We start from the raw sequence: 13,964 nt of genomic DNA, 5'->3' as shown, positions 1-13,964 counted from the left end.
TCTTGAACTGCGCGATATATATAAAATACTGAGATCTATAGAGTATTTCTGATTCTGATTGGCCTATCTAATCTTATTTTGAAAGACTTGTGACCGGAAAGTACGTTTTTATTTTGTTTTTCTTGACAGCTGGCGGATTAGGTGTAGTGTAGGCGCTATTCTCGACACAATACTACGCAAACCTCCTATGTGTTCTGCAAGTATTTACGCCAGAATCGTAAAAAATATGTAACGGTTTGATTGGGCATCTACGTCATTCACGCCCTCAAAATGTGACCGCTTCCACTCTCAGAGTATAAATTTTAAACTCGTCGGTTCTGAATTATTCTTAAATCGTTAATGTCAACATTTTGTACGTGTTTTAGAGACAGAGCGGATGTCTTTTCATCAGACAAGCTGGTACAAATGGGTCTGTGTCGCTGTGGGTTCACCCAGTGACACAGGAAGTGGTTTAAAGCTTTTGTATTTCATGTGATAATAAAGTCCTGCCACCGGCCGAGAGAGCTGAACGACGGGGCGCTGTGGCGTCTGATTAAAATGCCCTAAAACACAGAAAAAAAAACATGTTGTTTATACGAATCTGCAGACTGCTTCCTACTATGTCAGTGTCGCTGGCACTGCCAAGGTGAGTAACACAGTGTTGTTATGACAAACACAGGCTAGACTGAAGGATATTCACTGTTTCAAACTTTTATCAGGATGCCTTCTTGATTGCACTTTATATAATTCAAATTTATAGACTCTCAGCGCTGAGATTAATCAAAATCAGCTTTAAATGATCAAATTCTTGTTGCAGAATTAGCTCTGATTTCTACCTGTTATTGTAGCCCTCATGCTGTAGCTCATGTGAGGATCACCATGACTATTGTGAAAACACTTTCTGGGATTTACACACCATTGTTGTAATTCATAATGACACAGCAGTGGCTTTCACTTGACCCTCCCATTCCCCGTTGGTCCGACACATACGCCCGCGAGCTTCCTGGTTATGGCAATATTAATCCAGCTCACCCGTACGCGAGCTCCCGGCTGTAAACACATTTTCTCGTCTTTACTGTTTCACAGACACGGACTCATCCGCCGAAGCATGGCCTCGGACCCGACATCACCACCAGAAGTAACCCGGTTCGACTTTCTAGTGATCGGCGGCGGGTCTGGAGGTCTGGCCAGCGCTCGGAGGGCGTCGGAGCTCGGAGCAGCCACCGCCGTGATCGAGAGTCACAAACTCGGAGGTACCTGCGTGAGTAAAAAATAACAAAACACTGTTATCCTTCCCGACTACAGTCACTGTACTGTCGCCTCTGCAGCTTTCACGCGCATACATGTCGGTTGCCAGGTTCAATGCGAAGCCTCCCGACTCCTTTTGTGGAAGTTTTTTTGTGTACAACAAACATTGTTGGAAGTTTAAAGCGTCCCAGCCGATAAGCAACTCCCCCCGACAAACTAAAACAAGCATCCAATGTACCAGTCAAGAAAAACACAGTCTTAACATTTACAGTAAGTTGGGAGGGTAACCCTGGTAACAACTTGAAGTTCTGCAGCTTTGAGATGAGTGAAATTTAGTTTGTGCACAAGGGCTTCAAAATGAAGAAGATATGTATTGATTATTATTGCAAGGCTGTTGTACTGGAAAGCATTATTTATGGTAACTGTTGATATTATCGTGTTCGTTATTGTGATCGGGGAAACTGATGAGAAGAGTTTTGTTCCAGATTTGTTTGATTGCATGTAAATGAGGAAATAAGCTCATAGCCAAGTTTTTCACTTACATCTATTTAGCAATAGTTAAATCACCGAACCTGATTTATGCACGTTTTTATTTGCGAAATAGGTGATTGCAATATGCAATATAGTGGCTTCAGCACTGCCTAAAAAAGTAAATAAATTATAGTAAATATTATTTTTTTTTTATAAATATTCATCTGTGTGATTGAAGAGTTGTTGGTCCAACTTAATATTTTAAACTTATTGAACATGTTTTCCTGTGTACAACTAAATTAATATCAGTTTCCCCTATCCTGGTCCTCAGAGGTCACTGCCCTGCATGTTTTAGATGTTTCCCTTCTCAAACACACCTGATTCACGTGATCAGCCTCTCATCAGGCTTCAGGCTGTCAGGCAGAGGCTTCATGATAAGCTGATCATCTGAATCAGGTGAATCAAAAAGAATACCTCTACTTGTCTTTTCATATTTAGTCGAATTAAAATTTTAAGGCTGCCCAGACCCAGCCTTTTTTTTAATTAAACCAAACAGTGTCACTGTAAAATGGATTTTGGTGTAACTTGTTGTAGCTTGTAGCATAAGATATTAAGTTGAGCCAACAAGCTTTTAGTCACACTGACAAACAAAATTTGATTTCCTTTTACATGTTCTCAGTCCAAAGAGCCAGTTCTTCATTTCACACAAAGGTCTTATCAGTTTATCTGTCCCTGTAGGAGCTGTTTTGTTCCACTGTTGGCACAAAGACAATATGTGAAACTGCTTCCAGTAAATTCATTAAATGTTAAGTGTAACAGTGTAGAGACTGAATTCAACTGAAGTGTTTTAGCTTGTGTTGCAGGACTTTCATTAATATGAAAACACACAGCCACAACTTATTTTAAAGTTAGTAACACATGGCAAGTTTTCACCATATTTTGCAATAAAAAAGGTGTGTCTTGGGACAGTTCTGACTCTCAAACAATGCATGCTGGGAAATCTGCTAATGTTGATCATGTTTCTTGAGGAACTTAATTGAATAAGTTGATTGAACTCTGAAAAGAGGTGAGATCAATTTTAAGTTTAATTATCTTGAATAAATAAAAATGTTATGTTTATGTTACAGTTATGTTAGTTGATGAGTAAAGATTAGTTGATTTCACTAAGTTCCTGTTGGGTTTTTTTGTTACAGCAAGGAGATATTGCTACAGATCTGTCCTAAAACCACTTAAACCACATCCTGAAAGAGCCTGACAGTTAGGCATATATCATATCTTTGTAAATATAAACCATATTAGAAGGGATTAAGGATTAGTTAAATTAATCTAACCCAGTTTATACACCTTTTTTATCAGCAGAAAAGGTTATGAAAATGGACTATGTAAATAGAGGCTACTGCACTGTTTAAAATCATCTTCTTCCTAAAATCAGCCTAAAATCATCTTCTTCCTACTTTTTAATTTAACTTGTGCTTGGATGCCATTTGATGAAGCCTACACTGAGTTAATTTGCTCTGTAATGATGTTTTTCAGGTCAATGTTGGCTGTGTCCCTAAGAAGGTACGGTTTTCTCTCCATTCTTGTTGCAATAGGCCAAGTTTTATCTCCGAGACACAATAATTTGTTAATGTACATTAAAATTCACCACATGTTAAATCTGTGAATTCACCTCTCTGCACAGGTTATGTGGAATGCTGCAGTTCATGCCGAGTATCTCCACGATCACAGTGATTACGGCTTTGACGTTGGAAATGTTCGTTTTAGTTGGGAGTAAGTTACAGTACCTGTTGATGCCTGTGTTTCTTGTTTTTTGTGCAGCAACAATGAGCTCTTTTGAAACCTGCTATGCTTCTTCCTGGAACAAATTAGTATCCATTTCATAACGCAACTTTTCAATCTGTTGTGTCTTTTGTTGCTTCACTTTGGCCCACTTCTCTATCTTTGTGCACAGCGAAGTTCAGTTATAGTGATGCTTAAAGATAAGCCTGTGCAGGGAGTGGCCACCCACAACATTAGGTCAGGGATGAAAAACAGTAACGTGCAACTGGCCTGGGCAGTCATTTAAGGTGTGCCTGAATGGATTTATTCAAATATATGTCCGACTGTCGACATGGTGTTACAGTTATGTTTTTTTTTTATTTGATACACTATTCAAACAACTCATTGAAAAAATATGTGGAAACAATGTTACTGAATATGTACAGTCTAATGCAGTGTAACAACATATTATCTTTGCAACAAATGCTGTCTGTGTGAAGCTTCTAATGTTCTCAAAATGTTGATTCAACTCTCTATTGCTTCAATACCACTTTATTTTATTTAAAAAAAAAAAAAAGAAAAAATATTTATCTATATGGTTAGAAGGAATGATAAGTTTTACATCATCATCTTCGTCATTGAAAAAAAATGTTAAATGTTTATGGTGTGGTTTTGTGTAGGCCAGGACCTCTCTGCATTTAAAATCATAATTTGACACACATTGGGCATTTAACAAATATTGCGCCTACTGCAATTTGGAAAGTTCAGGAGGCCATGTTGCGATTTTGATCAATCGATTACTTTTTCAGCCATTGTCTGTAGTTTGTGGTGTGTGTACTGTAATGTGCTCATCCAGCTTAGGTCGTAGCAGTAGGATGGTCCAAAACAGATGATCAAATATCTGCATACCACTAAAACAAAATAATATATTTTGATATGATATCTTCATGTTATTAGTGAAATACTGAATGTGAGTATGAAGCAGTACTGTGTAGTACTGCAGTATATGTGTGCTTAAGTCTGCAAATGGCAACAGAAGTATTTTATAATATCAGCAGTGTTTATAATAATGCTGGGTGTTGTTTATAAATGCAGGAAATTCTTTGGCTGCAGTCAGACTGAGCTGATGATTAACAGTCTGAAACTCTTTTCAAGACTAGCCTATGGAAAAATGGAGGCAGTTGTACACTTTTAATGTCAAACTTTGATCTAACCTCACCACTTGATCTATCTTTTGTTATCCAGAATAGTTGAATGTCAGCATTTATATCTGCACATGTATTTTTTTAAAATTCAGTTTTTTCTTTTCTGTGCACTTGGACCTGCTGTATCTGTGTCCTGGTTGAACACTTTAAATTGACCTCTAATATGCTCAAACGTAGGCCCGATCACTGAAACATCAAAAGTACTGCTTGGATGGTGGGTTTTTTGTTTTTTTTTGGTTTTTTTTGGTTTTTTATTTGCTTTGTTGGCTCTCCACCTTAAGAAATGAATTGGCTTCATCCATCTGTTGAACATAGTTCAGTGCCAAACCCTCCTCAAGTAAATGTAGATGAAAAAAAACAAACCTCTAATCTTTGATCTTTTCCTTTATTTGCAGAACTCTCAAGACCAAAAGGGACGCTTATGTTAGTCACCTAAACCGCATTTATCGCAACAATCTTGATAAAGTAAGTTCTTATGTACAGTTAACTTTCTGCTTTTTTCCTGACATACATACATACATACATACATACATACATACATACATATACACACATATACAGTTGGCACAATGTCTGTATAATCTTTTCTAAGCGTCTTCAAAGTAATTCTTCGACATGTTTTTGTTTGTTTATATTACTTTCTCAAGAAGGCAAAAAAGTAACTGGATGGAGAAATAATGACATCTTCCTCATTTCAGGCTAAAATCCAAACAATTCAAGGTCATGCCAGGTTTACAAACGATCCTGAACCTACTGTGGAGGTCAGCGGAAAAAAGTACACAGCTCCTCACATCCTCATTGCCACTGGAGGGCAGCCCTCTGTTTTGAGTGACTCTGAAGTTCCAGGTACTGTAGCTTTACTTGGAAATGGTAATCATCTTTGTGTGCCTGAACAGTTGTTGACTTTTTATAAAATTACTGAATTGTGCAAAAAAAAAAGTTTTTTGATTTTTTTTTTTTTTTTTCAGGAGCCAGTCTGGGCATTACCAGTGATGGCTTTTTTGAACTTGAAACTCTGCCGAGGTAAGTTTGTCTTAGAATCTCCTCAGTGTTTACACCATATTTGAACACCTGTGTGTATAGTGGCAGATACAGAGAAATTGATATCCTGCATATACAGTGTTCTCCATAACATTAAGACTTCTTCGTCTGAATGGGAGGATGAGATGGTTCAACAAATCTCAATAGATACATGGGACAAAAGTTTACAGTATATTCACACTTTACAGTTTAAAGTGCTGCATGGATTATTCCAGGAGTCTGCAACCTTTAAATTTCTGGCCAAAAAAAAAAACAAGTTAAACTTTAGAGACTACTTCTCAGAAACACGTTGTCTTCTATGGGCTAATAGCAGCTAAAAAACTTAAATTCAGGTAAAAAGTTCCCCCAATGAAGCTGATGATCACAGAATTAACTGAGGTTGCATCTAAAGAGAATTAGGTTTATCTTAAATAGTAGACGGAAGTATTTTTTTTACAAATATGGTCGCCATTTATTTTGTTTTATGAACAATATACAAACTGAACACAACCTCAAGAATTACAGCTAATACTGGGTTTGAGGGTGAACGTTGGGGTGAGACTGATATTTCCTCCTTTCTGTTTCCTGTTTCATGTCTCCTTTTCTCTCTCCTTAGTTTATGTCATGTTTGTGAAATATTGTACACATCGTAGCAGTTCCCTTTTCTGCGGAAATGTCAAACTTTTTGCACAAATGCCAATATTTGTATCTTAAATTAAAGGTTTTGTCTTGTCCAACAGGCGCAGTGTGATTGTGGGTGCAGGTTATATTGCAGTGGAGATGGCAGGCATCCTTTCCACCCTGGGGTCTAAAACATCCCTCATTATTCGACAGTCAGGAGTAAGAATCATTACATAAATAATACACAATTTTGATTGTCAAAAGTGTGCAGCTATGTAGTAATGCTCTCATATTCTCTCTGTAGGTTTTGAGGAACTTTGACAGCCTCATAAGCACAAACTGCACCAAAGAACTGCAAAACTCTGGTGTGGACTTGTGGAAGAATTCTCAGGTGAAGTCTGTGTGTAAAACGGACAGAGGACTGGTGGTGACGCTTGTCACCAAAGACCCAGAGAAGAAGAATGACGAGGAGAAGACCAGAACCATCCAGGAAGTGGACTGCCTTCTGTGGGCCATCGGCAGGCAGCCGAACACCTCTGGGCTGAACATCGGAGAGATGGTAACAGTCTGCTGTGCTCATGAAAACTGTCTTCATGGTGCTTCCTATAAACTGGAAGCTGAAATGTGGGTAACACTTTATAACAACCATCATTAATAAATGGTTAATTAATAGTTAATGACATTTTAGTTAATAGTTATTTTACTGCTAATAAAAAGTTAGAAAATTCTAACTTTATATGCACCTAATAAAAATATTATGAAACAATTGTTAAGCTTTATAATGGCCCTCAAGATAATATTTATAGTTGCATTGAACAGTAATTATTAACCATACACTCACTCCCAACTTTGGCAGCTTGGTCAGTGGTCCTACACTTTAAAATATGATGCTGCAGGTAAACTTCTAGCATCAGTTTTGCACATGCAGAGCTCTGCAGTTCGTAGCAAGGGTTGCAGTCAAGTTATCATAACTCAATATGCAACGTCTAAGTAGACTTTCAAAATAAAGGCACAAAAACTACTCTGTTAGGTTTAGGAAACAAATTTACATGGGTAGGTTAAAGAAAAGGTCATGCTTTGAGTTAAAATAAATATTTTATCAACGTAAGTTTAAATACGTAACATGAACATACACAAGTTATGAAGGCAGGGTTTTAGAATCATTTGTTACAACTTTATACTAGCCATCTAAAATATTTATAGAGTTTATAAACTAATAATTAACCATTAACAAAGGTTATTGTTTCTTGAAGGTTTACACATCCTTTTTTAATTATCGGTAAATACTTAAAAGAGAAATATGCTAGATCCTTGCGTTCTGAAATGAGTACTGCAGTCCAAATAATGAATCTGAGCCAAAGATGGTACATGAAATAGGTTGAATCCCTATTTAATAATTGATCTATGGTTGAAGCGAGGTGTTGCCCCCTGCCCCCTCCTCTCCAGACTCGAGGAAGCTCACACAGGTGGCAATGAGAAGTGACAACAAGTCCTACACTGTAAGTTGATCAGCTGTTTATAACTCTCGGTTGTTTGTCAATGTAAAGTTAAGCCTGTTATCCTGAAAACAAAAGCCCACTGCTCTGAAAATACACACTCTGGACAATGGAGGTAAGTGACTGCCTGTCTCACTGCCCGCCAGACTCCATTAACAAATTGCATGATTTAAGATTTATAAACATCTGTTTCTTCAACAAGATTATTAATGATTTGTTGTGACCCATAAACAGACACTGACCCGTTCAGTGAACATTCGGCATTAATTTTAACATTAAACGGACAAACAATGAGGAGTTATGGGTCAGAATAGAAACTTCAAAGGAGAACATGCTGGCTGTGGTGTTGTTATCAGAGTAGTTAGTATTTTAGCTAAGCATGTTTCCTTAATCTCTGATGACATATCATGGTCATTTTAAGATTTAGCACACTAAATATATTATATAATTCTCCTTTAATATTGTTTTTTTAACAGTAAGATAACTATTAACTAAAATTTAATTATCTACCATTTATTAATGATGGTTATTATAAAGTGTCACCAAAATAGGCAGTGGTAATGACATATAACATCTATGATTACTGGGAAAATAGGCAGATGTTCCTAGACAGACAAAATAAAACATACATCATCATACATATGCAGCGTCCATCAATAAAATAGTAACAGTGCATTAAGGCAAATGACTACAGCTTATCAGCACTGTCTGTCTACAGAGGGAATTAATTAGTGTTTGGCTCCATGCAGGATCCCCTGTGTCACCTTCACCCTGCTTAATTGTCCCTGTAGACTACAGCAACACTACATATAAATATTAAATTATTCAAATCAAGCAAAGCTTTGTGAAAAAACTAAAGCCAATAACACACCCAATAATACTACTGGATGTAACCTTTTATGTAAAAAAGAGCCCAAAATAAACGCGGCATGGGATCATGTTGAGTCACTGATTGGGGATAATCTGGGAACAAGACAAGAGGACTGTCACATAACAGTCTTTGTTATGTTTGTTACAGGTGAAGGGTGAAGTGCTGGCACATGTGAAATGCTTTTGTTAGCTTGGGGTCATAAAGCAAAAACGGATTAAAGGGGCACTCATGGAACAGAACTATGAAGGAAAAGTGGTGTGATCTGTTCCTCTTGGTGACATTCATGTCTGGTTTGACAGGATTCACAGAGATTAGTCTTTGCTGACACACGTCCATGTTAAACATTACTACACTTCCCAGGGAGTTCTTTGTTTACATTGAAGGCTCAGAGCCTCCGCAGTAGGATGAGTCAATGTTATTTCTTGCTGTACACAGAAACAAAACTTTCCTGCTCACTCCTTGTTTGAAATCTTGTGATTGAGAAACATTTGAACTGCTCTGATAAGCTTTAAAGTTTTGCTGGGACAAACAACATGTATGTTTATAAGGAAGTAGGAGAAACACTGCAGAGCTAAAATGTGATGTTTAAACTAATTGACTATAACCATGATGTAAGAGTTTTCTCTGTGTTTGCAGTGTGTTGATACAGATGAGAGAGGTCACATCATTGTGGATGAGTTTCAGAACACCAGCCGAGCAGGGATCTACGCTGTTGGGGACGTTTGTGGCAAAGCTCTTCTCACACCTGGTAACTCACATATACTCAAATCATTTTCTGAATGTTTTTCAAAAACTACATTGTCACATTAACATTCAAGCTTAACCAGTATGAGAGCTTGATGACTGATAATGTTTTCAAGACTAAAGACTTGAGTAATATTTACATCCATATTTGATTTATGAGCATATGGTTTGATGAAAAGGTGTTTACGGGTGCTTTCACAAAAGACATGTTCAGAGTTTTTTAGTTAAACTTTGTTACAACAGGTAAGAACTTTAGTTTTATTTGTTGTAGGTTTTCACTGACAACATGTTGTTTTAATTCCAAGAAACATATGTTGTTGTCAGGTTGCTCTTGTGTACAGTCTCAAGTGTCCAACAAGATGATATTTTAATAAGAAAACTGCCAAAATAAAACATTTTGACAGGTGACAAAACAATATAACAACATATATAATACTTTTTTTTAAAGAAAATGGATCAAATATGCTTAAAATGCTAGCTATAAAACTAAAAACCCCAATCTACAATTTTTTTTTTTGTAAAAAAAAAAAAGAGTTTTCATATCAGACAACATACACAAATAGATCAATATGGCAGTGATCAGCAGTATTTTTCTTCTTTTGTCAACTTATGTCTATGCCATTGTTATGGTATATTATGTTGTGCTGCTATGCTATCCAGTCTTGATTTGTAAAGATCAACAGATCATTTGTTTTATGTCCTGACAACTGCCATTTACATTTTCCTCTTTTAAAAAAAGAGTGTCTACATGATATCAAGTGTGACAGAACTGCCTGTAAGCCCCGCTGTGTTGTCTTTGAAGTGTTGTTCTTTTTCTTCAGACGTGCATAAATGGGTGTGGGTGGGGAAGAAAAATATTGGGAGACTCGCTGATTCTGCCTTTCAATTCGATTATTGAAAATGAAAGCTCATTTCAATCGAAGTTCAGTTGTAGTTCAATTGCAATTGTAATTTTGACACCGCTAGATAATACCATGATATCAAGCCCATGCTACATTATTGATCATGATATTAAGAAACAAAGAAAAACAATGACTTGGAAAAAAATGTCCTTTATCAAATAATAAATCTGGTGTGATGTTTTTATTCACATAAAGATTGTTTTTCCTTTTAACTTAATGTGCTTCTGCTTTCCTTCTTTAATGAGATAAAATAAAAGTAGCCAGCTATGACCTCAGCGTGTCCAATACATTGCCATGAATCAGCAGTAAATGTTTGAATTATTCATGTACAGTTGCACAACAAAAGCAATGCTGTAGAGCCTGACCGATATATATTGGTCAAACAATATTATCAGCCCAATATTGGCCTATCACAGCTATATCATCTATATTGGTAACAGCATATATGTTGTCCAATATGTGCTGATATAAAAACTCTTTTTAAAACAAAACAAAAAGTTGATTTTTTTGTTAGCTTTTGTGCAATGTTTTAGTAAGTGTTAATCACTTTTGAAGGATCATTGCAAAAATGTGCAGCTGTTTGTAATAAATAAATGAAAAATAAATAGATAAGTCTTAAAATTAAATACTTATTGATGTAATATTGCTGTAGATATCATCACACAGTATTGAAATATTTCTTTATCACAATATCTGATGTTGTTACATCCTGACTATAAATAAAAATCTTTTTAGCTTTAAACAGGCATGTCTCTTTCAATAATAAGTGAGCAGGAGGAAATACTAAATCATTGCTAAAAAGGTGTAATTTTTCTGCACAACTCTTAGGTGCAGCCCCCATGTAGTGATAACTATCTATTATATATCGTCTTTGCAGTTACATGCAACAACAAATAAATATAAGTCAGTGATATAAATAAGACATTTGCTTTTTCAGTCTGAATCATTTTGGTATCACAGTAAAGTTGTTCTTTATGCAAGTGTTGGACAAATACTGCAACAGTAGTGTTGCTTTGTACTCGTTTTCCTGGTTATGGAGTCAAATGTTTATCCTGCGGTGTTCTCTTAAGACATGTACTGTTATTCAGAGTTGCACTCATGTTATTTTGCATGTTGGGGCAGTTGCCATTGCTGCAGGCAGGAAGCTGGCACACAGACTGTTTGAGGGCAAGAAGGACTCCAAGTTGGATTACTCTACCATCCCCACAGTGGTGTTCAGCCACCCACCCATCGGGACGGTGGGCCTCACAGAAGGTCAGTTAGAGGTAGTTTCATAAACACAGATAAACTTTCCTGTGATTGAAATTGCCCGGATGTCCTTACATGTCCAGCTTTACCTCATAGATTTAAAATGATGACGTTCCTGTAACTTACTTGTTTCAGCTAATGTAAACACTGTATTAATTCCAGTTTTACTCGATCAGACTATAATTGATTGCTTAACCTTTTGTGTCTCTTGTGTGTGTCACAGAGGAGGCCATTAGAGCCAGAGGAAAAGAGAATGTGAAGATCTATAAGACTTCTTTCACTCCGATGTATCACGCCATCACGAGCAGGAAGAGTCAGTGCATCATGAAGCTGGTGTGTGTGGGGAAAGAGGAGAAGGTAAGAGTCATCTGTTCTTAAGATTACAGCTGTTTAAACTGGTGAAAAAAAAACTACCAAAAATGTGTACATCAGAAATTATATTTTACTTTTCTAAAATTTGCACTGAAGCCAGTTCAATTTTTGCAACATTGTAATAATTATTAATCAGAAAGCATTACAGTCAGTGTCTTGAGGTACACGTCATTAGACTTATCTCTAAGTGGTCTGTAAGATCGTGAAAATCTGAAATCTGAAATCCACGACTATTTATTTAATATGGAGTGGGTTTGATATGATGAAAGACAGAGGAACCTCATCAGCCCGGATTTGAAAAGTCACACGTCAAGCTCATGAAATTCAGATCTAATTGTCAAACTAGGCAGTGCTGATCAAGCTTATCAATTCCTGCATGTTTTTCTGACAGTTGTGCATTGCAGGATGCTACAGCTTCTACACCATGTCCAGACTCAGAGACAATAAAACAGTTGTGTTGAAGCAGAAAACCTTTGTAGGCCTACTTTTTTTCAATAAGGCAATCAATTAAGAGTCAGACTGATAATAAGAATTGGTAAGAGCATTGGTATCAATAAAATCAGGCTGCCATTTTTAATTTCTTTTCTATTCCAATATACAGTATAACCTTTATGTGTTTGACTCTTGTAAACAGCAGTGGTGATTTTCAAAGCCTTACTTGTCTCTGTTCCCCAGGTGGTGGGCCTGCACATGCAGGGCCTGGGCTGTGATGAGATGCTGCAGGGCTTCGCTGTGGCTATCAAAATGGGTGCTACCAAAGCAGACTTTGACAAGACTATCGCCATTCACCCCACCTCATCTGAGGAGTTTGTCACGATGCGTTAATGCAGACACAAGCTCCCCCCCTTGTTTCCCTATACGATCAGAAACCCAGACCAGCATACCAGGACAGAGTCACTTCTCTGTACGACTCTCGCATCAGCTTGACGACTTGCTTTCTAAAACTACATACTTCCATTTGCTTTCATTTAAGCGACCTTATTTGTGCGCAGTGTTTTCCTTTTTTCTAATTTTTACCTAAATGGACCAAGACCGAGTTATGGCCTTCTTAAACTGTACTGTGGGTCTTGATTATTGATTGAATATTCCGGATTCCATTTTAATGATTGTGAAAAAGAAGTGATGGATCTGCAGGTATTATTGTCAAGTGATTGCATGGGAAGTCAAAAGACCTCTCTCCTAGTGTATGTGTTTGATTTGTCAGTCATTTGTCAGATGAATATTATATTCAAACACTGCTGCTCCTTAAGGTACCTATTTACTACCAATGCAAGGTCATAACATATCTACTGTACTGTTCTAAAGATTCAATAAACCTGCAGGTTTTTTCTTAACTGCTGTGAGTCATTTCTCCTCATTCTGTTATGTTAGCACTCCTCCATGCCCTTCCCTTCCCTTTGTTTATAATTGACATGGGTTGGGCAATGAATGAATGAAGTACTCCTCATATTTAGACAGAGGGAGCTGTATGCCTGCTTATAGCCAAAAGATACTTCTCTGCCAGAGAAAAATGTGTCATAATGACGTGGCATTTAAGACAAGTCCTGGCACATTCTATGGTGAGTGAACGTGATCAAGAGTAATTCAACTGAATGTTGTTTTTAGTAGTAGACTGCCTCATCATTGGAAAAATTCTGGATAATTACCTTGCTTGGATGGTTCAATTTATAGAAATTTATATACTAGAGACTAAGTAGCTAAATGCATCAATTAGCCAAGTCCTACTGAAAAAAGTACTGTAACAATACCAAAGACTCATAGTACAATAATACCACCATAAAAACAAATCGATTGCATCATTAAAAAAACAAAAAAATATATATTTATTTACAATTATTAAATAAAAAATATGTGTACAGGATTTTGTTTGTATAAAAAAATAAACAATATAAAAATAATAATATAAAAATCATATATATATATATATATATATATATATATATATATATATATATATATATATATACATGTTTTTTTTTTTTTATGTAAACAAATAATAAAATAAAAGTAGCCAGCCATGATCTAAGCA

At 36.5% G+C, this 13,964-nt stretch overlaps 1 protein-coding gene across 3 annotated transcripts; it reads left to right on the top strand.

The window, feature by feature from the left end:
- The first annotated feature begins 176 nt into the window (after positions 1-176).
- gsr (glutathione reductase) lies at positions 177-13,269 on the top strand. 3 transcript variants are annotated; one of them, XM_084719609.1, is made up of 13 exons: positions 177-625; positions 1,066-1,240; positions 3,232-3,258; positions 3,380-3,468; positions 5,057-5,126; positions 5,360-5,507; positions 5,630-5,684; positions 6,422-6,521; positions 6,607-6,861; positions 9,306-9,417; positions 11,438-11,569; positions 11,787-11,920; positions 12,611-13,269. In XM_084719609.1, exons 1-13 carry the CDS (start codon positions 564-566, stop codon positions 12,758-12,760), a joined length of 1,509 nt encoding a protein of 502 aa, XP_084575735.1. In that variant the 5' UTR covers positions 177-563; the 3' UTR covers positions 12,761-13,269. The 3 variants fall into 3 exon arrangements, with proteins under 3 accessions (XP_084575735.1, XP_084575734.1, XP_084575736.1); XM_084719608.1 differs by lacking the exon at positions 177-625 and having other exon boundaries at positions 747-1,240; XM_084719610.1 differs by lacking the exon at positions 177-625 and having other exon boundaries at positions 1,111-1,232.
- Positions 13,270-13,964: the final 695 nt, after the last annotated feature.

This window comes from Lutjanus erythropterus, chromosome 5 (genome assembly GCF_056507025.1).
Source record: "Lutjanus erythropterus isolate fLutEry1 chromosome 5, fLutEry1.hap2, whole genome shotgun sequence".
Taxonomy (NCBI): domain Eukaryota; kingdom Metazoa; phylum Chordata; class Actinopteri; order Lutjaniformes; family Lutjanidae; genus Lutjanus; species Lutjanus erythropterus.
Note: the sequence above shows the minus strand (reverse complement) of the source record. Positions and strands in the feature narration are given on the sequence as shown.

Excerpts from the sequence above, each read along its gene's own strand:
- gsr (XM_084719608.1), top strand. The coding sequence starts at position 989 with ATGGCAATATTAATCCAGCTCACCCGTACGCGAGCTCCCGGCTGTAAA. Across the intron at positions 6,522-6,606 it reads TCATTATTCGACAGTCAGGA|GTTTTGAGGAACTTTGACAG; the intron begins GTAAGAATCATT and ends TTCTCTCTGTAG. Across the intron at positions 9,418-11,437 it reads CAAAGCTCTTCTCACACCTG|TTGCCATTGCTGCAGGCAGG; the intron begins GTAACTCACATA and ends ATGTTGGGGCAG.